This window comes from Oncorhynchus gorbuscha, linkage group LG15 (assembly GCF_021184085.1).
Source record: "Oncorhynchus gorbuscha isolate QuinsamMale2020 ecotype Even-year linkage group LG15, OgorEven_v1.0, whole genome shotgun sequence".
Taxonomy (NCBI): domain Eukaryota; kingdom Metazoa; phylum Chordata; class Actinopteri; order Salmoniformes; family Salmonidae; genus Oncorhynchus; species Oncorhynchus gorbuscha.
The window spans coordinates 84,226,275-84,253,384 of NC_060187.1; the positions used below are offsets into that span (position 1 = coordinate 84,226,275).

Below are 27,110 nucleotides of genomic sequence, written 5' to 3' on the forward strand. Positions count from 1 at the left end.
CACACAGCTCAGTCAGCAAGATTTAAAGGAGTAGCAGCAGCAGAACCTCACTCAGAGAGGATGGCAGAGCAGGAGAAGAGCAGATAGTATTTATTGAAGACGAACACAGACACACACATAGCAAAACAAGCACACTGATCAGACACACGGCAGACAAAGATACATGTTATAAGATCACATCTAATTTAAATATTATCTAATGTAATTGCTCCTGACTGATTGACAGAGGAACAGAGGACACATGCTGCCTGTGCGTGCGTGCGTGCGTGCGTGTGTGTGCGCGCGGGTCTTTCATTAGAGAGATGTTTTAAAGGGGTGGACATATTTCATTATTAATGTGTGTGAGGTCACTGGGCCAGGGACAGTGTCTAAGTACTCTCTCTCTCTCACCTTGGGATCCAGAGTTAATGTGTATCAAGTCTTCATACACCATCAGAGTGGCAGCTCTCTCTGGTAGCAGCTCCAGACTGAGAGAGGAAAACACTGGAACACACACATTTCAGTCATTTTGACATTTCAGCAGACGCTTGGGCGTTGCAAGCACCATGCTCTACCAACTGAGCCACATGGGACCCACCACAGTCACTCATTTATTCATCACAATAACCCACCCTGTGGCTCATTTTTATTCTCACTAATAAAATGTCAACTTTTGAATTTTGTGTTCCTCTAAACTTCATTCTAAACCTAGTGGTTTCTTTTTTTTCTATCATTGTGGTTTGTAGAAAAACATTTTTTTGAAGATCTTACTTGATTAGTTTAAATCTCTAGCTTTCCCTTTTCCATTCTCTGTGATCTGCCTCTACTATTAAAGCCTTGGATGGTGTTTTTCATAGCGCCCTTCGTTTTATCACAGGAGACAGTTTAATTACTCAACACTGTATTCTTCACCAAAAGGTTCTGTAGAATCACTACAGTCTTTTTGTTTACAAAGCCCTGCTCCATAAACTCCCGACTTACCTTAGCTAACATCACTATTAAGACTTAAAATGACAAGTTCTTAAACCTGTTCACAGGGTTGGTTAACTGTGGAGACTCCTTTGGTGTCTAGAGAGTTAGGTAAATCAGCCTTTCATTTCCTTGCACCGTACGTGTGGAATGATCTACAATACACTTTAAAATGGGAGGAATTGTTAGGGATGTCGAGAATCTAAGCAGCTTTTCGCAGCTTTTTGTTAAAAATCACGCAACATTTCAGCGCCCTGCTGCTCATGCCAGGAATATAGTATATGCATATGATTAGTATGTGTGGATAGAAAACACTCAGACGTTTATAAAACTGGTTAAATCACTGCTGTGACTATAACAGAACGTGTGTTTCATCGAAAAGTGCAAGAAAATCTGATCACTGAAAATGGAAATAAATATCCATGCGCCACTTCCAGGAATTGTTAAAGAAGAACCGAATTAAACAAGGCCGGGGTTGCAGTACCTACAGCTTCCACACGATGTATAGAGTCTTGTCATTTGCTTCGGCTTTGATTCTTGGTCAAACCGAATCAAGGGAATCGATTCCCTCCGGTCTCCGACCTGATGTTTTGGTTGAGAAATATCCGGACATTTTTTCCAGACGGACACCTATAGAATTTACATCGCCTCCTGATGAATTTTATCGCTTATTAACGTGTACTAATACCTAAAGTTGTATTACAAAAGTATTCCCAAGTGTTTTGTGAAAGTTTATCGTCGACTTTTTTAATTTAAAAAAATTACGTTACGTTATGAAACGCTATTTTTTTCCGTTTATCACACAGTCTTCATAGATCGATATCTTGGCTATATATGGACCGATTTAATCGAAAAAAAGACCCAATAGTGATTATGGGACATCTAGGAGTGCCAACAAAGAAGATGGTCAAAGGTAATGAATGTTTTATATTTTATTGTGCGGTTTGTGTAGTGCCGACTATGCTAATTATTTTGTTTACGTCCCCTGCGGGTCTTTTGGGGTGTTACATGCTATCAGATAATAGCTTCTCATGCTTTCGCCGAAAAGCATTTTACAAATCTGATTCCGTAACTATGCTCACAACGAGTGTAGCTTTAATTCAGTATATTGTATGTGCATTTTAATGAAAGTTTGAGTTTTATCAAAAACTATACGTGGCGCACTTGAAATTTCCGCTGATATATGTTCCCACCACGGGACCACTGCCCTAACAAGATAAGGGACCTTTTTACAGAAGAATGTGTCTGTTTTTTATGATTGTGTTTTGCTTTTCGTGTATTGTTGTGTATAATAATGTGTATTTTATTGTGTATATGAATGTGTAGTTTAATGTGTTTATTGTATTTTGATGTGTATTGTGGTGCTATGCAGGGCTCACCTGGAAGAGAGACCTTGACTCCCTGTCTAACTAGCCTCCTTCTGGCTTCAAAAGAAAAACAGGCCTTATTTTATTTTAGGAATAAGGCCTGTTTTTCTTTTGAAGCCAGAAGGAGGCTAGTATCAGCTACATTTATGCCTTTAATAGACTATGGGGATACTTTCTATATGAATGCTTCCGCTCAGTGTTTGAGATCAATTGACACTCTTTACCATGGCACTTTGAGATTTATTTTAAAATGCAAAACCCTTACACACCACTGCACTTTGTATACCAGGGTTGGCTGGTCTTCTCTAGTCACTCGTAGGCTCAGTCACTGGTATACTTTTATTTACAAAGCCATTTTGGGTTTACTACCTTTTTATTTGGGCATTTTTATTGTTCAGAAATGTGGTGGGTACTCTCTTCGTTCGCTGGACTTTATCCTGCTAACTGTTCCAAATGTCCGAACTGAATTTGGTGAAAGGGCTCTTATGTACTCTGCACCATCGTCTTGGAACACCTTACAAACTACTTTCAAACTGGAAGAACTTGTCCCGATTGGTGTTTTTGAATCACTGATGAAAGATTTTGAGGCTGATTCCCTGACCTGTGTTTTTAATTTGCTGTTTTATACTCTTGTGAATTCAATGGTTTTTACTAGATTTACTTGTAGTTTTTCATGTTGTCTGTCTGTAATTTATTTGTAATGACTTGGTGCTGCCTATCTTGGCCAGGGCACTCTTGAAAAAGGGGTTTTAATCTCAATGAGCCCTTCCTGGTTAAATAAAGGTTAAATAAAAATAAATAAATAAATAAATAGAGAGACCTTGGTCTCAGCATTGACTCCCTGTCTATATAAAGAGACGCTGGTCTCAGCATTGACTCCCTGTCTAAATAAAGAGACGCTGGTCTCAGCATTGACTCCCTGTCTAAATAAAGAGACGCTGGTCTCAGCATTGACTCCCTGTCTAAATAAAGAGACGCTGGTCTCAGCATTGACTCCCTGTCTAAATAAAGAGACGCTGGTCTCAGCATTGACTCCCTGTCTAAATAAAGAGACCTTGGTCTCAGCATTGACTCCCTGTCTAAATAAAGAGACGCTGGTCTCAGCATTGACTCCCTGTCTAAATAAAGAGACGCTGGTCTCAGCATTGACTCCCTGTCTAAATAAAGAGACCTTGGTCTCAGCATTGACTCCCTGTCTAAATAAAGAGACCTTGGTCTCAGCATTGACTCCCTGTCTAAATAAAGAGACGCTGGTCTCAGCATTGACTCCCTGTCTAAATAAAGAGACCTTGGTCTCAGCATTGACTCCCTGTCTAAATAAAGAGACGCTGGTCTCAGCATTGACTCCCTGTCTAAATAAAGAGACCTTGGTCTCAGCATTGACTCCTGTCTAAATAAAGAGACGCTGGTCTCTTGGTCTCAGCATTGACTCCCTGTCTAAATAAAGAGACGCTGGTCTCAGCATTGTCTCTAAATAAAGAGACGCTGGTCTCAGCATTGACTCCCTGTCTAAATAAAGAGACCTTGGTCTCAGCATTGACTCCTGTCTAAATAAAGAGACGCTGGTCTCAGCATTGACTCCTGTCTAAATAAAGAGACGCTGGTCTCAGCATTGACTCCCTGTCTAAATAAAGAGACGCTGGTCTCAGCATTGACTCCCTGTCTAAATAAAGAGACCTTGGTCTCAGCATTGACTCCCTGTCTAAATAAAGAGACGCTGGTCTCAGCATTGACTCCCTGTCTAAATAAAGAGACGCTGGTCTCAGCATTGACTCCCTGTCTAAATAAAGAGACGCTGGTCTCAGCATTGACTCCCTGTCTAAATAAAGAGACGCTGGTCTCAGCATTGACTCCTGTCTAAATAAAGAGACGCTGGTCTCAGCATTGACTCCCTGTCTAAATAAAGAGACGCTGGTCTCAGCATTGACTAAATAAAGAGACCTGTCTAAATAAAGAGACGCTGGTCTCAGCATTGACTCCCTGTCTAAATAAAGAGACGCTGGTCTCAGCATTGACTCCCTGTCTAAATAAAGAGACGCTGGTCTCAGCATTGACTCCCTGTCTAAATAAAGAGACGCTGGTCTCAGCATTGACTCCCTGTCTAAATAAAGAGACGCTGGTCTCAGCATTGACTCCCTGTCTAAATAAAGAGACGCTGGTCTCAGCATTGACTCCCTGTCTAAATAAAGAGACCTTGGTCTCAGCATAGACTCCCTGTCTATATAAAGAGACGCTGGTCTCAGCATTGACTCCCTGTCTAAATAAAGAGACGCTGGTCTCAGCATTGACTCCCTGTCTAAATAAAGACTGAATAAAAATCAGAGAAAGTTCTCCTCTTTCCTCCTTTCCTCTCTCTGTCACTCCTCCTTTCCTCTCTCTGTCACTCCTAAATTGTCCAGTGCTGATAAGCATGTGTGTGTGAACAATCTGAAAGTCTTGTGTGAGGATAATGGGGGTGGTCACTTATTATAATAAAGCTGTAATGGGGCACCCTCATTATCCTCACACACCACTTTCAGATTGTGTGTGTGAACGCGCACACACGCACACACACAGTAGATTTTACTACTTTGACCTACCGGGCAGTCTGGTGGGTCTCCAGGGGGCGGAATTTGGCACATAGCCCTGTCTGGTTGCTGTGACAACCAGCAGGGTTCCAAGGCGGTAGGGAAAACGCAGGTAGGCATTGCCGTCGGCAGCAGAGGTCTCTGTGGTTACAGAGGTGTGGTTGGCGAAGAGCTCGATGGTGGCTCCGCCCAGGGGCTGGTGGGTGCTGGCATCACTCAGGTGAACCTTCAGAGTCACCTCTACACAGAGAGAGTGCGAGAGTTACACACTCGGCTAAGTAAGCATCAGTGATGTAAAGTAAGATAAGTTCAAAAGAATACTTACATTCCCAAAGAAAATAACATACTTTTTACTCCACACATTTTGACTGACACCCAAAAGTACTCATTACATTTGGAATGCTCAGCAGGACATGAAAATGGTCCAATTCACACACTTATCAAGAGACCATCCTTTGTCGTCATCCCTACTGCCTCTGATCTGGCAGACTCAATAAACAGAAATTCTTCATTTGTAAATAATGTCTGCGTGTTGTACTGTGCCCCTGGCTATCCTTAAATTTAAAAAAGAAGAGAATTGTGCCGTCTGGTTCACTTAATATAAGGAATTTGAAAGGATTTATACTTTTACTTTTGATACTTAAGTGTATTTAAAACCAAATACTTTTACTCAAGTAGTATTTACTGGGTGACTTTCACACTTAAACTTCCGACTTCAACTGTATATATACACACAGTAGTCCATACAGGAGTCAGGAAAAGCTTTCTGAGCCAATCACAGTTAACAGCCAATCACAGTGAGTGGCCAAAAGCATATTTCCTGGTTACCAGCCAATAGCGAGGCTCTGTCAAAACAATGGGCCCTTTTGCTGTTTCTTGATGCCTGAGGAAGGAAATCTCTGAGCACACATCTCCTGGAAACTGCTGAATAACATACTTCCATTAAACCATTAACTCTGTTGGATAGCAGAGCATTGTAAAGCTGGCCACACACACACACACACACACACACACACACACACACACACACACACACACACACAGTTCATGCAGTGCCAGAGCTACACTGGACGGAGCGGAACACCCACACTGGCCAAGCTTATCTAGGCTAGACCTTTGTTAGGGCCCTATAAAATCTGATGAATTAAAAAATATATATTATAATAATGTAAACTTTATTTAACTAGGTATGTCAGTTATTTACAACTGCAACCTGGCCAAGATAAAGCAACGCAGTGCAACAAAAAACAACGGAGTTACACATAGGAGAAACAAAAGTACAGTCAATAACACAATATAAAATCTATATACAGTGTGTGCAAATGGAGTAAGGAGGTAAGGCAATAAATAGGCCATAGTGGTGAAATAATTACAATGTAGCAAATTAACACTGGAGTGACAGATGTGCAGATGATGATGTGCAAGTAGAGATACTGGAGTAGAAAATAGCAGAAAAGTAAATAAAAACAATATGGGGATGAGGTTGGTAGTTGGGTGATTGATTACATTTATTTTTTCTCCCCAAATTCCGTTTGTTTTTACAGGTTTCCGTTTCCCCCCTGTTTTATCAGGTTCACTCTCAAAATTGCACTTTTTAAATAGAAAAAACAGATAAATCGGAGGTCTGGGATTTTTTTGGTGGAAATTAGGATTTTTGGGTGTAGATAACCTTTAATTCCAGTGAGCACCTAAGTTTTTTTGTAGCCACATGTGATGGTAGAGTTTACAAAACAAATACACAATGGATTGATGAAATAATCCTGATATCATTCTGCAAGGGAAGCTAGGCTACTTTGTAGTTAACATTTCATTGAGAAGTTTTTTGAGAAAGCATTTCCATCTACCAGAAGACTGTTTTCATTAGCATCATTGTCAACCGCTACACAAAGTGGTAGCTGCACGCACTGCACATACACAGACAGGGGTATTCTGGAATGGGAGACAGATGGTGAAACCCCAAGTTTCACAAGAGAAATCCAAGTATTTAGAACACTTTAGTTTCAGTGAGCGTGAGTTAACCGTGGCAAGGTAACACTCACCTTTACCCAGGCCAGAACGCTAACCTTCACCACTGTGGTGAAAGGCACTGTGCATGAGTCAAACTGTGTGAGTGAGTGAGACAGAGAGAGAGGACAACCAGAAAAAGAGAGCTAGACCTTTAAAAACAGAGTATATATACACACACACACACACACACACACACACACACACACACACACACACACACACACACACACACACACACACACACACACACACACACACACACACACACACACACACACACACACACACACACACACACATTTCAGCTTGTTTCATAAAAGGAGCTTGGCTAACAGCTTAACGGTGACTTGGTACCAACACTAAACAAATTTCTGGTCTGGCAGGTTATGTAAACAACAGTAATGTGTGCTAATGGCTAACAAGGATACTTTAGCAATACTTCATCACTGAAATAAGTAGCAGCTCAGTCTAGTAGTCACCGACAGCAAGAGGAGCAATTCATTTCATCAACTCAAAACACACACCTTCCTCATCTACTTACTCCTGTGTCGTATACATGCACACCCTCTCACACACACCCCGTCATAAACCCTGTCCCACACACACCCCCTCTCACAAACCCTGTCTCACACACCCCCTCCATTCACAAACCCTGTCTCACACCCCCGCCCACTCACAAACCCTGTCTCACAACCCCCCTCACAAACCCTGTCTCACACAAACACACCCTCTCACAAACCCTACCAAACACTCCCCTCTCACAAACACTCCCCCTCTCTCATCTGTCCTCTTGTTGCAGACACTTGTCTCTGTGATAAGGGAAGTGGTGTCTGATCATTGGCCCTTAATTAAGGCTGAAAGGGTGTGCCCCTCCCCCCTACCGTACATACACATCCTTTAGCCTTAAATAGACACACACACACTCACCCCGTACCCCAACCATGCTCACCCTCCACTCCCAACTCCCCAGGCTGGATGATTATTCAGGTAACAGACACACAGAGGGTCAGACAGATACAGACTACAGGAGACGGACCACTACAGATTATCTATCTAGGTCGCCCGAAAATATCACTTACCTAACTAGTTGCAACAAACATTTTAAGTTTCACTATAGCGGGTCTGGGAGAGGGAGGTATTTAAATGGTCATCACTTCCTGTCCCAGTGTTCCGTCCTTCTTTAGGGGTACCAGCTGTGCTCACTCTGAAGAGCTCCCCTGGGAGACTGGGGCACGCACGCACGCACACACACACACACACACACACACACACACACACACACACACACACACACACACACACACACACACACACATTCTGATCCAATAAATCTCTGGTGACATCCTTAAACAGGCTACAGCCCTCTGAAAAAAGTGTATCGCAAAAACACACACGCATGTAGGAAGAGAAATGTTGTGTCTCAGCAGCCCTGTTAAACCAGTCTTTCTCTCAGTAACTGGGTCAGTCTGTCTGCCATATGGAGGATAAAGGCATCAAAGAGAGTTTTTCCTGACCTGATGCTGAGATCTACCACCAATTAGCCAAAGCAACAGCAGCCAGAGCAGCAGGGCGTGTGTGAGACAGACAGTATGGGTGTGAGAGGTAGGGCCAGTGTGTATCATTGTGTTTGTGTGAGTGTGTGTAGAGGTTATTGATCAGACCCTGCTGTGAGGTAGAGGGAGTTGGACATCATCACTGAGCCATAATATGGCAGGAGGACAGTAGCATCCTCTGTCTGTGGCTACTAGCGGCTCTGATGGAGGGCTACAGCTGTAAGGTCAACTGGTTGTGCTTATGGTATCCATGGCTAGTGGTTATTAAACGGTCAGATCTGGTCCTAGATACTGGTGTGTGTACCGGTTCAACCCCTGCTGGTGATTTCTCTCCCCGCTCAACACAAACACACAAAAATGTAATTGGACAGGGATAATCCACCACAACATCTAACATAACCTACCAAGTTCTCTCTTTAAATATCCTGATCAATATTCCAGGACAGTAAATGATTAGGCAGAGATTATAGTATAGAGGGAATAATCCCCTCAACTCTGCAGGAGAGGAGAGAGGGGGCTTTCTTTGGTACCATCACAACCTTTCAGACTCCTCCTTGGCACACTAGGAAACCACAGTGTTCTGTGTTCTACAAAAATAAATCCTTTGAGTCATCTCATTAATATTTGGGTGATTCCCCATCTCTCTCCGTTTCTGCTCTTATTAGGTCTATTTATGGTACACTCCATTTCCTTCATCGCTTTCCCCGGTTGTGTGTGTAGAAAGACGTGGGGATAGACATGATAGACCTCTTCTCTCTAGATTGTTTGTCTCTAGAAAATGAAACGATCACATTTAGTTTTAAAACAAGATATATCCACCTCACTCACTGAGAAAAAAGTAGCACTGCAAGGTTTTACAGTCTGTGACAAAATATATATATAATCTTTTTTTTTTTAATCAGACCCACTGCAGTCAAAACCTTTTCCTGTGTTTTGCATTACATTCCCAAACTATTAAAAGTTGGAATAATATTGTGAAAAATATGATAGTGCTATTTTAGTGTAAGAGCTGTTTGAAAAAAACCGTCAGCCTGTTTTGGTGAAATGGAGTTTTGGCCTGCCTGGTAACATCACCAGGCGGTACATTACTTAATAGACCAATAATAAAAGTTATTAATGGCTAGTTTTCAGTTTCTCCTTCCCCACTCACAGTCCTAGCTCAATTATTGCTTAAGAAATTGCTCTTCGCTCAAAAGCTATTTTTGTAAATGTTTTACCATTATAATGGAAAGCAGTAAGATAGAGATAAGAACGGCTGCATTGGACCTTTAATAAAGAATTGTACAAATGATACATTTGTGACGTCAACACAAACATACATACACTTAAAAATGTATGAATACAATAATATGAGACCTGAGCTCTGGTCAAAAGCAGTGCACTATTATGGGAATTGTTACTGTAATTTAATTATGCCAATGTGTTTTCATTAATTGAAAACTCTTCATCTATTTTATGAGAATTTGTAAGATTCTTGTTTGCATAAAATAGACGGAGACCAGCCATTTCAATAATAGGTAACAGAATTTATTCTCGGAGCGAGCTGCCACGTTACCACGAGCAACAGTTTATATACAAAACATGACATTTCATTGCTTAACAGAATCACGTCTCGACCGGGACAAAGTGAGGTTAATAGTTCATTCCAACTCATGAACACACTCACAGGTCACACAACATAACTGAATTAACTTTTGACTCATCAACATTATCGATCACAACTTAGCTGACAGTTCTAATTAACAGAAAACCTAGACATGCACTCACAGCCTTATCTAAAACACCCCAGAGCTCAGTTTCATCGGTTCAACCATAGGTTAACTACCTTATCTGCTTACTTAATCCACAACCCATTTGTTTCTTCCTAGTTGCAATGGTGTTCATTAACTTTAATTACTCCTTGTCCGTGTCACACAATCCCTTCTTATGAACTCATATTGTTAATCAGATATAATAAAACAGAGTATAAGTTTACTTACAGTTCCATTTAAAATGATTTGTTCAGTCATTTAATCATAATTTTCCCAACAGGAATAGGGTGCCATTTGGGACTAGACCTAACAGGCTAATTCATTATGTTTTGAATTCATATGTTAAATATACCGGATACAAACATTGTAATCCAGCTAAACAATGGATATATAGCTTTTTACAACAAAACCTTTTGTAATACACATTAAAATCTATGAACTAAAAATCTGAGGACAGTAATATTTTACACATATAAATAATAGATTAAACTTTTATAGTGCTTTACTGTAAAATAGATTGTTTCTGTAAAACGTGTATAAGATGTATAAACTGAAGGTAGAAGCCCACGTGTTTATTACTTTAATCCAATTGGGGGAAGGGTGGTAGGGTTTGCGGGGAATACTAAAGGTATATTCTTAAAAAAGTATGAATATAAGTATGAGTATGTAGAGGTCGACCGATTTATGATTTCAAATATTCATAACAATCGGTAAACTGTATTTTTGGACAACGATTGTGGCCAATTTTTTTTATTTTTAACATCTTTAACTAGGCAAGTCAGTTAAGAACACATTCTTATTTTCAATGACAATACGGAATGGTTCTGTATTTCACTGAAAGAATAAACATTTTGTTTTCGAAATTTTAGTTTCGGGATTCGACCATATTAATGACCAAAGGCTCGTATTTCTGTGTTATTATTATGCTATGTTATAATTAAGTCTATGACTTGATATTTGATAGAGCAGTCTGACTGAGCAATGGTAGGCAGCAGCAGGCTCGTAAGCATTCATTCAAACAGCACTTTCGTGCACTTGCCAGCAGCTCTTCGCTGTGCTTCAATCATTGAGCTGTTTATAACTTCAATCATATCAACTCTCGAGATTAGGCTGGTGTAACCGATGTGAAATGGCTAGCTAGTTAGAGGGGTGCGCGCTAATAGTGTTTCAATCAGTGACGTCAGTTGCTCTGAGACCTTGAAGTAGTTGTTCCCCTTGTTCTGCAAACTTAAACGTTAGCTTTTTTACATGGCACATATTGATTGCACTTTTACTTTCTTCTCCAACACTTTGTTTTTGCATTATTTAAACCAAATTCTGGGATTTTCGCTCACTGTTCTTGTGATCATGTTGACCCCACGGGGTGAGATCTTGCGTGGAGCCCCAGATCGAGGGAGATTATCAGTGGTCTTGTATGTCTTCCATTTCCTAATAATTGCTCCCACAGTTGATTTCTTCAAACCAAGCTGCTTACCTATTGCAGATTCAGTCTTCCCAGCCTGGTGCAGGTCTACAATTTTGTTTCTGGTGTCCTTTGACAGCTCTTTGGTCTTGGCCATAGTAGAGTTTGGAGTGTGACTGTTTGAGGTTGTGGATAGGTGTCTTTTATACTGATAACAAGTTCAAACAGGTGCCATTAATACAGGTAACGAGTGGAGGACAGAGGAGCCTCTTAACGAAGAAGTTACAGGTCTGTGAGAGCCAGAACTCTTGCTTGTTTGTAAGTGACCAAATACTTATATTCCACCATAATTTGCAAATAAATTCATTAAAATCCTACAATGTGATATTCTGGATTATTTTTTTTTCATTTAGTCTATCATAGTTGAAGTCTACCTATGATGAAAATTACAGGCCTCTCATATTTTTAAGTGGGAGAACTTACACAATTGGTGGCTGACTAAATACTTTTTTGCCTTACTGTACATGTGATTGTAAAAGTTGTGTATATTTTGGTTTGGTCCAGCGCGGGTTATCTGTATTTCCGTACCCCCTTATTGTTCTCTTTTGCCTGACCTTCGGCTAGCAAGGTGCCTGAGAGCTAGGACCGCGCCAAGGGTTAACAGAATGTGTGTTGTCTCTTCGTGTGCAGGGCAAATAAAAAAATAATTCAACTAGCAGACCTCCAGTTGTGGCAGCGTCCTAATTAAAAGTACACAACGCAGAACGAACCACGCTACAAACTGGTGACGCGACCTGCCGACTGTCAGCTCAAGCCGACCACCGGAGCTGTGCATGTGGATGAGATGTGCGATCTGCACATGCACATTTAGTATACTATCAACACTACATTGAGAAATATTCCATGGTTGCTAGGCCATTGTTTCAGCTGACTACAGGTCAGAAGAAGCCTAGGAGAGGCAAGGGCAGAAAGAGGCCTGGTCCCTCTCGCAGGATCACTGCTGCGGACTGGACTGCCGAATGTCAAACTCACTTTTGAAGCTTTGAAAGCAGCACTAGTTGACCAGGCACTGCTGGCTCATCCAAATTTTTCTCAGCCATTTTTACTTTCTGTTGATGCATCTACTAGTGGTTTGGGAGCTGTACTATCCCAAGTGCAAGATGGGAAGGCCGTAGCCAGGCCAATAGTTTTTGCTAGTAAGTCTCTTAATCATGCACAATCCAAGTATCCTGCTCACCGGCTGGAATTTCTAGCCATGAAATGGGCCATTCATGACAAATTCAGCCATTGGCTGCGAGGGCATAAGTTTACTCCTCAGGATCACCACCTCAAGCTGAACCTCGGCAAGACGGAGCTGCTCTTCCTCCCGGGGAAGGACTGCCCGTTCCATGATCTCGCCATCACGGTTGACAACTCCATTGTGTCCTCCTCCCAGAGCGCTAAGAACCTTGGCGTGATCCTGGACAACACCCTGTCGTTCTCAACCAACATCAAGGCGGTGGCCCGTTCCTGTAGGTTCATGCTCTACAACATCCGCAGAGTACGACCCTGCCTCACACAGGAAGCGGCGCAGGTCCTAATCCAGGCACTTGTCATCTCCCGTCTGGATTACTGCAACTCGCTGTTGGCTGGGCTCCCTGCCTGTGCCATTAAACCCCTTCAACTCATCCAGAACGCCGCAGCCCGTCTGGTGTTCAACCTTCCCAAGTTCTCTCACGTCACCCCGCTCCTCCGTTCTCTCCACTGGCTTCCAGTTGAAGCTCGCATCCGCTACAAGACCATGGTGCTTGCCTACGGAGCTGTGAGGGGAACGGCACCTCAGTACCTCCAGGCTCTGATCAGGCCCTACACCCAAACAAGGGCACTGCATTCATCCACCTCTGGCCTGCTCGCCTCCCTACCACTGAGGAAGCACAGCTCCCGCTCAGCCCAGTCAAAACTGTTCGCTGCTCTGGCCCCCCCAATGGTGGAACAAACTCCCTCACGACGCCAGGACAGCGGAGTCAATCACCACCTTCCGGAGACACCTGAAACCCCACCTCTTTAAGGAATACCTAGGAATACCTATCCCTCTCACCCCCCCCCCCCTTTAAGATTTAGATGCACTATTGTAAAGTGACTATTCCACTGGATGTCATAAGGTGAATGCACCAATTTGTAAGTCGCTCTGGATAAGAGCGTCTGCTAAATGACTTAAATGTAAATGTAATGTTTGAAAGTGTGCTGTTGGATGGGGACACAGTAGATGTGGATAAATATGTCCAGTCTCTGGGTGAGGATCTGAGAGAGGCCATGACATTGGCCCAGCAGCATGCCAGTAAGCAACAAGAGAGACAAGCCGAGGTCTACAAACGGTCTAAGGGTCACTCTGTGCCGAAGGGAGACAGAGTTCTACTTGCTAACAAGGGGGAAAGGGGCAAGAAGAAACTGGCTGATCGCTGGGAGAGTGTGGTGTACATAGTGGTTGCGAAGAACAGCTCACTCAACACATATCGTATCCAACACCCTACCACTGGACGCATCAAAACTGTGCATAGGAACCTGATTATGCCAGTCAACTTTCTGCCTTTGCCTTCGTGGGAGGAACCTGAGGGTCTCGGATCTCTATCGAGTGGTGATCTCTGAGATGTCGGGTTCCAGCCAAATGGATGGGAGTGACGCTAGGACTGTCCACTGGGTAGCAGGCCTTCCTGAGTCTTCTGGAAGGATACTCCAAGAGGATGGTGAAGTCCCAGCTGATGGAAGTGAGGCGGAACAACCGTATCAAGTCCCCTTAAGTGAGAGTTCTAATTGCAAAACTCCATTCAGTGTGGATGATGCTGTGACAGATAATGTTACCTTGGTTGAAGATGCTTCGTCAGTGTGGTCTGTGACAATCTACCAGGATTCTGATCAGTCGTCTGACACTACTAGTGTTGAATCTGTAACTGAAAGTGTGCTGGCTCCGGATATGCCGATCTGTAGTACTCCCCATCCTGATGGTTAGACCTCTGAGCACGGTTAGTGCTGTCCGTGACATTCCTGATATGTTTTTGGGTGAGGGTGTTCGGACTAGACTAGGTAGATTTATTAAGCCAGTGGATAGGCTAACCCAAACAATGTCTACACAGGAAATTAAACAGTTCTTGGTTTCTCAGTGACCGTAGGATATTGCCTACCTTTTCTATATATATATATATATATATATAGTAATCTAAGCGTGTCTTAGAATGATTTGTGGGTTTGTCTAATATACTTGACAATTCATGTAACTTTGTGTGTAGTCTGTCGGCATAAAATGTATATGGCATTTTTCGTATACGGTTGAATAAGGGATAGCTACCCCTTATTTTTCCAAATCCTTCGCGGGATAGCTTTTCAGCTGATCGACCAATTGTGGGTCTAGAATTAAGGGACTTACACTGGGTTACTCTGTCGCCCTGGGGGTGTAGAATTAAGGGACTACACTGGGTTACTCTGTCGCTCTGGGGGTGTAGAATTAAGGGACTACACTGGGTTACTCTGTCGCCCTGGGGGTGTAGAATTGCCATTTAGGGACTACACTACAGTCATGGTTACATTCTACTGGTCGGGGCCCTGTGCCCTGGTGTGAAATGGGTTTTTTCTTTCTTTGCTTTATTACCTTCGAGGTAATGTGTTTTGTGCCTATAATCTAGTGTAAAACAGTGGGGGTGAATGTAGCAGTGTGATGTTGTTCCCCTAGATTATGCACCAAGTTGCACACAAGGACCAATTCAAATAGGCCAGGTCAAGGGGGGAGATGTTAATAATTTGATAATAATAATAATAATAATAATAATTCAGTGTATTTCTTTATTTAATTACAGCTAATGCTTTTCTTTGGTGTACAAACACTTTTTCATATCAATATTGTACATACATGTGATTGTAAAAGTTGTGTATATTTTGGTTTGGTCCAGCGCGGGTTATCTGTATTTCCGTACCCCCTTATTGTTCTCTTTTGCCCGACCTTCGGCTAGCAAGGTGCCTGAGAGCTAGGACCGCGCCAAGGGTTAACATAATGTGTGTTGTCTCTTCGTGTGCAGCGCAAATAAAAAAATAATTCAACGAGCAGACCTCCAGTTGTGGCAGCGTCCTAATTAAAAGTACACAACGCAGAACGAACCACACTACATTTACCCCAAAAATATATGGGGGATTGGAAATGATGCAGACAATTACATTGATGGAAGCAACAATTTTTCTGCAATATTAAGCTGATCCTGATATGTACAGAATTTCCAAATAATACTGCTACTGTTACGATGATAGCTAGACTATAATATCTATTTTGTGACAGAAAAATACAATTTAAAATATATAATTTGAAGGTATAGAACAGACACTGTACTTTATTCAGTGTTTTGCCAAGTGCTTTCTTCAACAAAAATCACAGATCTTATTCAGTCCCTCTTAATCCAATAATTAGATCATTGATTTCGTTCTGACAGAAACACATATATGTATTACAAAATTATAGATCTGGTGGAAAACTGTTGCAGCAATCCCTCAACCAATACGGTGTTGTGCTAGTGCATGTGTGTATAAAGCACTGTTATAGTAGTCTCTGTGCACAAGCCCCAAGAATAAGCAGAGTGCTGCATTGCAGTGTGTCACATGCATAGGCACACACACAAACACACACACACTTCAACATGATTTGGTCTTCCTGGCACCCTGTCCTCTAGCCCTGGCTGCAGTGAGCCTGTTCCCAGCTGTAGTGTATTATGGGTTGCAGAAATGAGAGTTGGATCTATAATTATGTGTCTGTCTGCATCCATGTTGCTAACTATGTGTCGTCTGTCTGCCTCCATATATATATATATATATATAGCTAGCTATGTGTGAGGAGAGGAGAGACGAGAAGAAGCCCTCAGTATCAACAAGAGCCCCAGGGAGGGTCTGAATGTTTTTTTTAGAGAGAGAGAGAGAGACAGAGGAGAAAAACAGAGGGGTGGGGGGGTCAATCAAAATACTGAGTTGAGATGCTCAGAAGGCATCAATAATTTTCTCTAAGGAACTTAATAGGCACCTACGTCATGTGTTGACATCGCGTGATAGTTGGGGACACTTCATATTTAGTTACAGACAGACAGGGACACACAAAATAGTCTAATAAATTACTGTTTGGTTAGGGCCTCACAACTACGAGCACACACTCAGTCACAGCAATATGATTAAACAAAATTAGAATGAAAACTGAAGCAGCCTAACAGAGCCGCACAGTTCTCCAAGCAAAGTAGTGTGTGTGTGAGAATAAGTGAGTGAGTACATGAGAGAAACAGATAGGGCTAGTCTTGGAAGCACTCTTCTCTTTAAAAAAGAGAACGCTTTGGAGTGGCTGAATGAAATACATCTGCAGCGATTCTAACTACGCTTTACAGCGTGTTGCCATGTCACTCATGTCTGTAACAACGAATAAAACCACAGAATGATACAAATAGGTTCGCTGGGCCCAGCCTAAACCATTTCCAGCACTGCCCCCAATTCAGCTCCATCTCAGCAGGAGGCTGTGAAGGAAGAGGCAGTGAAGCAAAAGCCACCTGTCATATACTGCCTTTCACTCATTTATGAGAGATGGTGTGCATGTGAGATTCCTCCTTCCACTCACATCTGCAGCATCTAGCTTATGATCATGTCTGGAGGAATCTCCTGCATACGTTGTCAAATTCATACACACAATGCATGAACGTTTCTCTCTCGTGGAATACTGCTGGTCTGAAAACAATCCATTACACAATGATACATTGCATCAAAAAAACATGCTCAAATTACGTTTTCACCTCATCTGAATAAGGACAAGTAAAACATGTTTTAGCTATGGCTTGCACCAAAATTATCCATTACAATTGAGAGGCTGCAGAATAACTAACGTTAGCTAACTAGCTAATGTTAGCTAGCCTCTTGCCAACAACATGCAATATCAGTTAGGTCTAGCTATCTAGCTAGGTAAGATGGTGAGGTGTTTTTGTTTCAGTTGAGGACACGTTGTGAGACACAAAATCACTTCAAACCATTCAAATGATATAATACCTTGGCTAAATGAAACATGAACAACCACAGAGAGATAACGTATGTATACAGTTTTGTGGCTGAAAAGGACAGCCAAATTAACGTTATATAACTAGCCAATTGAAAAGCTAACTAACGTAGCTAGATAACTATCTGAAGTTAGCACATAAGCCACCAACGCCAAGTTATCGCTAGCTATACAAGTAGCTAGCTAGCAAGACGAACATATTGGGCATAACATCTCACAAGTACTTTGAATAAAGTGAACCATTTGTATCAGCTACCTACCTTTTAGAGGGTTGTCATCTTGCAGGGTTTTGGTTACCGCTTTCCACACATTGCATCCCAAAAGACAGAGCACAATCGCTGCGGTCCTGCTCAAAACCCCGACCCTCGTCATTGCAGATGTCACACACACAAAAAATAGTTCAAATAAATATAAAAAATTGACTGGCTACATCAATGTATTGTAAAACACACACATGTACATCGGGCAAGACTCCATATTTTGTAGCATTAGCGTTCCCTCTATTTTCTCCTTCAGTATGTCCAGTTCAGTTCTGCATCCCACCCCTCCTGCTGCTCCGTCGGTTCTTTTTTTCTTTAAAAATAAAGAAAGTCACTGAAGCCAGGGCGGCCCCACGTTAACTATTCCGACACCAGACACTGCCCCAAACAGGCGCCTAGGAGAATCATTTGTGGGGTTTGACCGCCATCTCCAGGCGACTCACTGAAGTGGTTGTCTGACCACCTCAAGTTGACACGTGTTGAAGAGTTGACTGCTTTATGATGATAGTCTGTATTTGTTTTTAATTAACCATAATAACTTGCCCAAACATTTTTGATCTGAAACTATACTGATGAAAAACGCCATTTAACCAGAGATGTAATTCCTATTTGCTACTAAAAACTACACTGTCCACTAGCACTGAGCAATTACTGCTTTTTGAGGTCGGTTCGGTTTCAGTTTGATTATTAATACATCACGTTTTTCGATTACGATTTCGATTATTATTTTAAACATGAAATGCATAATGCATTATATGGGTTAAATGCTGTAATAACACAGAATAAACAATTAAAACAAGTCCCATGATGGTAGTGACTGCCCATTAATGCTTATTAGACACTCTTGGCATTCTCTCAATTAGCTTCACCTGGAAGGCTTTTACAACAGTCTTGAAGGAGTTCCCACATATGCTGAGCACTTGTTGTCTGCTTTTCCTTCACTCATCCCAAACCATCTCAATTGGATTGAGGTTGGGCAATTGAAGAGTCCAGGTCATCTAATGCAGCACTCCATCACCCTCCTTCTTGGTCCATGATTCACAGTTTGAACCACACATGCAGAGATAATCCGTTCACCTATTCTGCATCTCACAAAGACATGGCGGTTGGAACCAAAAGTCTCAAATTTGGACTCATCAGACCAAAGGACAGATTTCAACCAGTCTAAAATAACAAATTACACTAATTGATTACTGTCTCAAATACACTAATTGATTTTAAAAAATGTTTACAAATTGTATAATAATTGTTAACCATGATATCACAAATACCACTGGTGGACTTATTTCACACATACAGCTAACAAAAAGTAAACTGAATGGTTTCAGAGATTGATGGGAGGGGTTGAGGGTAGCTGAAGGTTGGGACTAAAAATAAATTAAAATATGTGACAATATGACCAGGGGTCTTGATTTTGACTCTACCCTCTGTGACATTCATCTGAAACTTTACACAGTGTGACAAAGGGTGGGAGTTACCATTTGTCTCGCTCTATACAGCAGACACATCTAAATGTGACAACAAACTGACAATATCGCCTGCAAAAATAATTCTCTGTTGTATTACTACTGTAAGAGACATTGCCAAAAAGGATACGATTCTCTCCTGGGCTGCCCATCATGATTTAAAAAGTGCTGAAACTAGAGACAGGAGTAGCAGAGGTCATGTTATCCAGTGATGCACGTTGAAAGAATAACAACATTAACTTGAACTTTTCCTTATATTAACTGTAACTCAATAAAAACGTTTCAATTGTTGCGTGTTGCATATATATTTTTTTTGTTCAGTATAGTAAATAATGGCTACTTCTGAGAAAGTATTAAAACTTCTTAAGGCGAGGGGGTAGTATTCTGAATTTCTGCCTGACTGACGTGCCCAAAGTAAACTGCCTGTTATTCAGGCCCAGAAGCTAGGAAATGCATATAATTGGTAGAATTCGATGGAAAACACTTTGAAGTTTCTAAACGGTTAAAATAATGTCTGTGAGTATAACTGAATGCATATGGCAGGCGAAAACCCAAGGAAAATCCATCCAGAAATCGTTTGATTTTTTGGCGCTAAGAAACCTTTCCAATGCAAGTCTATGGGTCTGTATATAAAAATTCCTCCCAGATTGCTGTAACTATGGATTGAGTTTGAGTTTGAGTTTATTTTTTATTTTTACAGGGACAGTGCACATTAATCAACGTTTCAGTAAAAGTGCCGGTTTTAGCCAGCCGGCTAATTTTCAACCGCAGTCCCTGGGCAGGTTATTAAAAACAATTACAATATAGACAATAGCAACATAGAACAAGCAAAACATAGCAACATAGGACAAGCAAGACATAGCATACAGACAGAGCAACATAGGACAAGCAAGACGTAGCATACAGACAAAGCAACATAGAACAAAAAGCAGCAAGACAAAATTCATAAAAGCAACATAGTGTTTCCACACCTCACAAGCTACAGACAACAGACAACATGGAAAGCGGCAACACACAGCTAGGGACCATGTTCACAAATCTGATTGACCTTTAGCCATGTCTTCAAGCATTTTGTGAAAGTGTGATATGTGGTGCAGTTATGTGTGTCTGATGGCAGTGTATTCCAGACATGGGAAGCTCTCACAGAGAATGCAGATTTACTAAAGGTGCTTTTCCTTAGGGGAACTATACAGTCACCTCTCATGGCAGACCTTGTGGATCTGCTGCCATATGTCTGGGTTTTCTGTTTAACAAAAATATTGAGTGGAGGGGGAGCCAGGCCATTAAGGATCTTGAATACAAGACATGTGTCGGTGTATTGCACAAGATTTTCCTAACTCAAGAGCTCATGCTTTCTAAGGATGTGACAATGATGATGGCTATTGGGCTTCCACTAGATGTCAACAGTCTATATACAGGGTTTCAGGCTTGTTTGTTGAAATACGAACAAGTAATAGACGTTTTTCCCAAGGAAGCTCAACAGGAAAAGTAGGCTTTTGGCGCCCATGAATGAGGGTGCGGTATTCGTTATTTTAGAATAGAACATTGTTTGACTTGTATGAACAAAGTTTACCGGTACCTTTTTGGATTCCTTTGTATGCATGTTGAAGGAGTGGATTACTGAAATCCAGAAGAAGATCTTCAAAGGTAAGTGATTTATTTCATCGCTATTTGCGATTCTGTGAAGCCTGTGCTGCTGGAATAAATATTTTGATGTGGTGCACTGTCCTCAGATAATAAATAACATGGTATGCTTCCGCTGGAAAGCCTTTTTGAAATCTGGCAACGCATGTGGATTAACAAGTTAAGCTTTAAAATGATATGAGACATTTGTATCTTGATAAAAATCTGTATGGCTCCATAGCTCAGTGGTTAGAGCACTGGTCTAGTAAACCAGGGGTCGTGAGTTCAATTCTCACTGGGGCCTTGATTTTGACTATACCCTCTGTGACATTCATCTGAAACTTAACAAAGGGTGGCAATTAGCATTTGCCGATTCTGTCCTGGGCTCCCCATCATGATTTAAAAAGTGCTGAAACTAGAGACAGGAGTAGCAGAGGTCATGTAATCCAGTGATGCACGTTGAAAGAATAACAACATTAACTTGAACTTTTCCTTATATTAACTGTAACTCAATAAAAACGTTTCAATTGTTGCGTGTTGCATATATTTTTTGTTTGTTCAGTATAGTATATAATGGCTACTTCTGAGAAAGTATTAAAACTTCTTAAGGCGAGGGGGCAGTATTCTGAATTTCTGCCTGACTGACGTGCCCAAAGTAAACTGCCTGTTATTCAGGCCCAGAAGCTAGGAAATGCATATAATTGATAGAATTTGATGGAAAACACTTTGAATTTTCTAAACGGTTAAAATAATGTTTGTGAGTATAACTGAATTCATATGGCAGGCGAAAACCCAAGGAAAATCCATCCAGAAATCGTTTGATTTTTTGGCGCTAAGAAACCTTTCCAATGCAAGTCTATGGGTCTGTATATAAAAATTCCTCCCAGATTGCTGTACCTATGGATTCCACTAGATGTCAACAGTCTTTATACAGGGTTTCAGGCTTGTTTGTTGAAATACGAACAAGTAATAGTAGTTTTTCCCAAGGGAGCTCAACAGGAAAAGTAGGCTTTTGGCGCCCGTGAATGAGGGTGCGCTCTTCGTTATTGTCCTTTCCTATTGAACACCGTTCTTTCTGTCTGGAGTATTATCCTTTATTTACAAATTAGGGTACCTGAGGATTGAATAGAACATTGTTTGACTTGTATGAACAAAGTTTACCGGTAGCTTTTTGGATTCCTTTGTATGCATGTTGAAGGAGTGGATTACTGAAATCAATGGCGCCAACTAAACTAACTTTTTTGGAAATAAAGAAGGACTTTATCAAACAAAACAAGCATTCGTTGTGTAGCTGAGACCCTTGGGATTGAAAACAGAGGAAGATCTTAAAAGGTAAGTGATTTATTTCATCGCTATTTGCGATTCTGTGAAGCCTGTGCTGGTTTAAAAAATATTTTGATGTGGGGCGCTGTCCTCAGATAATCACAGGGTATGCTTCCGCCGTAAAGCCTTTTTGAAATCTGGCAACGCATTTGGATTAACAAGAAGTTACGCTTTTAAATGATATTAGACACTTGTATCTTCATGAATGTTTAATATTATGACTTTGTATTTGAATTTGGCGCTCTCCAATTTCACTGGATGTTGTCGGAAGAGGGAATTACTGTCAAGAGGAGTGAAACAAGATTGTCCACTGTCGACATATCTCTTTATTATGGCCATCGAAATGTTAGCTATTAAAATCAGATGCAACAATAAAATCAAGGGGATAGAAATCCGGGGCTTAAAAACAAAGGTGTCATTGTACGCTGAGGACTCATGCTTTCTTTTAAAACCACCATTTGGATCGCTGCACAGCCTCATAGACAATCTAGATCATTTCTCTAACCTCTCTGGAATACAACTGAACTATGATAAGTGTACCATTATAAAGTTGGATGGTTTTCAGAGATTGGTGTGAGGGGTTGAGGGTAGCTGATGGGTGGGACTAAAATTAAAAATATAAAAATATGACTAATGTAAAATATACTGTGTCCCTAATATGTTTATTGTATGTATAAGCTAGAAGTAGAAGCCTAAGTATTGATGTCCATTAATTTACTCCAATTAGGGGAGGGGTGGTAGGTTTAAGGGAAAATAATACAATGGAATGTTTGTAAAAAAATGTATGGGGATTGGAAATGATAGAGACAGTTACATTGAAAGGACACACAATCTATCTGCAGTATTAAAGCTGATCTACCCCTAAAAATAACTAAATAGATGGTCATGAAGGAGAGGACACAATGAAAGGAGGAGAGGAGACTATTAAAGGAGATTTCTGAAGAATGTTGACCACTAGACCAGACCTGCCTGTGGGTCACATAGACCTGGGAGAGTTTGTCATTAAATGTATAACAAAGGATGTCACAAATCTGCATTTACTGTAGGAGCCAGACTGGGAAACCTGCATGTTTGGTTACTTCGGTGTGCCTCTTTTTTTAACTGTATGACGGGTGTGTTCTTTATAACGTTCCAATTCTTCAAATATACCTGTATGGCTCCATAGCTCAGTGGTTAGAGCACTGGTCTTGTAAACCAGGGGTCGTGAGTTCAATTCTCACTGGGGCCTCGATTTTGACTCTACCCTCTGTGACATTCATCTGAAACTTAACAAAGGGTGGGAATTAGCATTTGCCGATTCTGTCCTGGGCTGCCCATCATGATTTAAAAAGTGCTGAAACTAGAGACAGGAGTAGCAGAGGTCATGTTATCCAGTGATGCACGTTGAAAGAATAACAACATTAACTTGAACTTTTCCTTATATTAACTGTAACTCAGTAAAAACGTTTCAATTGTTGCGTGTTGCATATATATATTTTTTGTTCAGTATAGTAAATAATGGCTACTTCTGAGAAAGTATTAAAACTTCTTAAGGCGAGGGGGCAGTATTCTGAATTTCTGCCTGACTGACGTGCCCAAAGTAAACTGCCTGTTATTCAGGCCCAGAAGCTAGGAAATGCATATAATTGATAGAATTTGATGGAAAACACTTTGAATTTTCTAAACGGTTAAAATAATGTTTGTGAGTATAACTGAATTCATATGGCAGGCGAAAACCCAAGGAAAATCCATCCAGAAATCGTTTGATTTTTTGGCGCTAAGAAACCTTTCCAATGCAAGTCTATGGGTCTGTATATAAAAATTCCTCCCAGATTGCTGTACCTATGGATTCCACTAGATGTCAACAGTCTTTATACAGGATTTCAGGCTTGTTTGTTGAAATACGAACAAGTAATAGTAGTTTTTCCCAAGGGAGCTCAACAGGAAAAGTAGGCTTTTGGCGCCCGTGAATGAGGGTGCGCTCTTCGTTATTTTCCTTTCCTATTGAACACCGTTCTTTCTGTCTGGAGTATTATCCTTTATTTACAAATTAGGGTACCTGAGGATTGAATAGAACATTGTTTGACTTGTATGAACAAAGTTTACCGGTAGCTTTTTGGATTCCTTTGTATGCATGTTGAAGGAGTGGATTACTGAAATCAATGGCGCCAACTAAACTAACTTTTTGGAAATAAAGAAGGACTTTATCAAACAAAACAAGCATTCGTTGTGTAGCTGGGACCCTTGGGATTGAAAACAGAGGAAGATCTTAAAAGGTAAGTGATTTATTTCATCGCTATTTGCGATTCTGTGAAGCCTGTGCTGGTTTAAAAAATATTTTGATGTGGGGCGCTGTCCTCAGATAATCACAGGGTATGCTTCCGCCGTAAAGCCTTTTTGAAATCTGGCAACGCATTTGGATTAACAAGAAGTTACGCTTTTAAATGATATTAGACACTTGTATCTTCATGAATGTTTAATATTATGACTTTGTATTTGAATTTGGCGCTCTCCAATTTCACTGGATGTTGTCGGAAGAGGGAATTACTGTCAAGAGGAGTGAAACAAGATTGTCCACTGTCGACATATCTCTTTATTATGGCCATCGAAATGTTAGCTATTAAAATCAGATGCAACAATAAAATCAAGGGGATAGAAATCCGGGGCTTAAAAACAAAGGTGTCATTGTACGCTGAGGACTCATGCTTTCTTTTAAAACCACCATTTGGATCGCTGCACAGCCTCATAGACAATCTAGATCATTTCTCTAACCTCTCTGGAATACAACTGAACTATGATAAGTGTACCATTATAAAGTTGGATGGTTTTCAGAGATTGGTGTGAGGGGTTGAGGGTAGCTGATGGGTGGGACTAAAATTAAAAATATTAAAATGTGACTAATGTAAAATATACTGTGTCCCTAATATGTTTATTGTATGTATAAGCTAGAAGTAGAAGCCTAAGTATTGATGTCCATTCATTTACTCCAATTAGGGGAGGGGTGGTAGGTTTAAGGGAAAATAATACAATGGAATGTTTGTAAAAAAATGTATGGGGATTGGAAATGATAGAGACAGTTACATTGAAAGGACACACAATCTATCTGCAGTATTAAAGCTGATCTACCCCTAAAAATAACTAAATAGATGGTCATGAAGGAGAGGACACAATGAAAGGAGGAGAGGAGACTATTAAAGGAGATTTCTGAAGAATGTTGACCACTAGACCAGACCTGCCTGTGGGTCACATAGACCTGGGAGAGTTTGTCATTAAATGTATAACAAAGGATGTCACAAATCTGCATTTACTGTAGGAGCCAGACTGGGAAACCTGCATGTTTGGTTACTTCGGTGTGCCTCTTTTTTTTAACTGTATGACGGGTGTGTTCTTTATAACGTTCCAATTCTTCAAATATACCTGTATGGCTCCATAGCTCAGTGGTTAGAGCACTGGTCTTGTAAACCAGGGGTCGTGAGTTCAATTCTCACTGGGGCCTCGATTTTGACTCTACCCTCTGTGACATTCATCTGAAACTTAACAAAGGGTGGGAATTAGCATTTGCCGATTCTGTCCTGGGCTGCCCATCATGATTTAAAAAGTGCTGAAACTAGAGACAGGAGTAGCAGAGGTCATGTTATCCAGTGATGCACGTTGAAAGAATAACAACATTAACTTGAACTTTTCCTTATATTAACTGTAACTCAGTAAAAACGTTTCAATTGTTGCGTGTTGCATATATATATTTTTTGTTCAGTATAGTAAATAATGGCTACTTCTGAGAAAGTATTAAAACTTCTTAACGCGAGGGGGCAGTATTCTGAATTTCTGCCTGACTGACGTGCCCAAAGTAAACTGCCTGTTATTCAGGCCCAGAAGCTAGGAAATGCATATAATTGATAGAATTTGATGGAAAACACTTTGAATTTTCTAAACGGTTAAAATAATGTTTGTGAGTATAACTGAATTCATATGGCAGGCGAAAACCCAAGGAAAATCCATCCAGAAATCGTTTGATTTTTTGGCGCTAAGAAACCTTTCCAATGCAAGTCTATGGGTCTGTATATAAAAATTCCTCCCAGATTGCTGTACCTATGGATTCCACTAGATGTCAACAGTCTTTATACAGGATTTCAGGCTTGTTTGTTGAAATACGAACAAGTAATAGTAGTTTTTCCCAAGGGAGCTCAACAGGAAAAGTAGGCTTTTGGCGCCCGTGAATGAGGGTGCGCTCTTCGTTATTTTCCTTTCCTATTGAACACCGTTCTTTCTGTCTGGAGTATTATCCTTTATTTACAAATTAGGGTACCTGAGGATTGAATAGAACATTGTTTGATTTGTATGAACAAAGTTTACCGGTAGCTTTTTGGATTCCTTTGTATGCATGTTGAAGGAGTGGATTACTGAAATCAATGGCGCCAACTAAACTAACTTTTTTGGAAATAAAGAAGGACTTTATCAAACAAAACAAGCATTCGTTGTGTAGCTGGGACCCTTGGGATTGAAAACAGAGGAAGATCTTAAAAGGTAAGTGATTTATTTCATCGCTATTTGCGATTCTGTGAAGCCTGTGCTGGTTTAAAAAATATTTTGATGTGGGGCGCTGTCCTCAGATAATCACAGGGTATGCTTCCGCCGTAAAGCCTTTTTGAAATCTGGCAACGCATTTGGATTAACAAGAAGTTAAGCTTTTAAATGATATTAGACACTTGTATCTTCGTGAATGTTTAATATTATGACTTTGTATTTGAATTTGGCGCTCTCCAATTTCACTGGATGTTGTCGGAAGAGGGAATTACTGTCAAGAGGAGTGAAACAAGATTGTCC

General features: G+C 40.8%; 1 protein-coding gene and 3 non-coding genes across 4 annotated transcripts in view; 3 read left to right on the forward strand and 1 right to left on the reverse strand.

Moving 5' to 3' along the window:
- Window positions 1-18,349, reverse strand: part of LOC123998283 (protein FAM171A1-like) — a 44,884-nt gene extending 26,535 nt beyond the window's left edge. Inside the window, exons 1-3 of the mRNA XM_046303355.1 lie at window positions 17,896-18,349; window positions 4,895-5,122; window positions 391-483 (exon numbers count right to left, since the gene is read on the reverse strand). Coding sequence (XP_046159311.1) covers window positions 391-483; window positions 4,895-5,122; window positions 17,896-18,007 — 433 coding nt within the window. The 5' untranslated portion in view covers window positions 18,008-18,349. The remainder of the gene's footprint in view (window positions 1-390; window positions 484-4,894; window positions 5,123-17,895) is intronic.
- A 2,866-nt stretch (window positions 18,350-21,215) lies between these two features.
- On the forward strand, window positions 21,216-21,288 carry trnat-agu. The gene has a single exon. It is a non-coding gene; the product is annotated as a tRNA-Thr (tRNA).
- A 2,174-nt stretch (window positions 21,289-23,462) lies between these two features.
- trnat-ugu lies at window positions 23,463-23,535 on the forward strand. The gene has a single exon. It is a non-coding gene; the product is annotated as a tRNA-Thr (tRNA).
- Window positions 23,536-25,709: 2,174 nt separating this feature from the next.
- Window positions 25,710-25,782, forward strand: trnat-ugu. Its single transcript has one exon. It is a non-coding gene; the product is annotated as a tRNA-Thr (tRNA).
- Window positions 25,783-27,110: the final 1,328 nt, after the last annotated feature.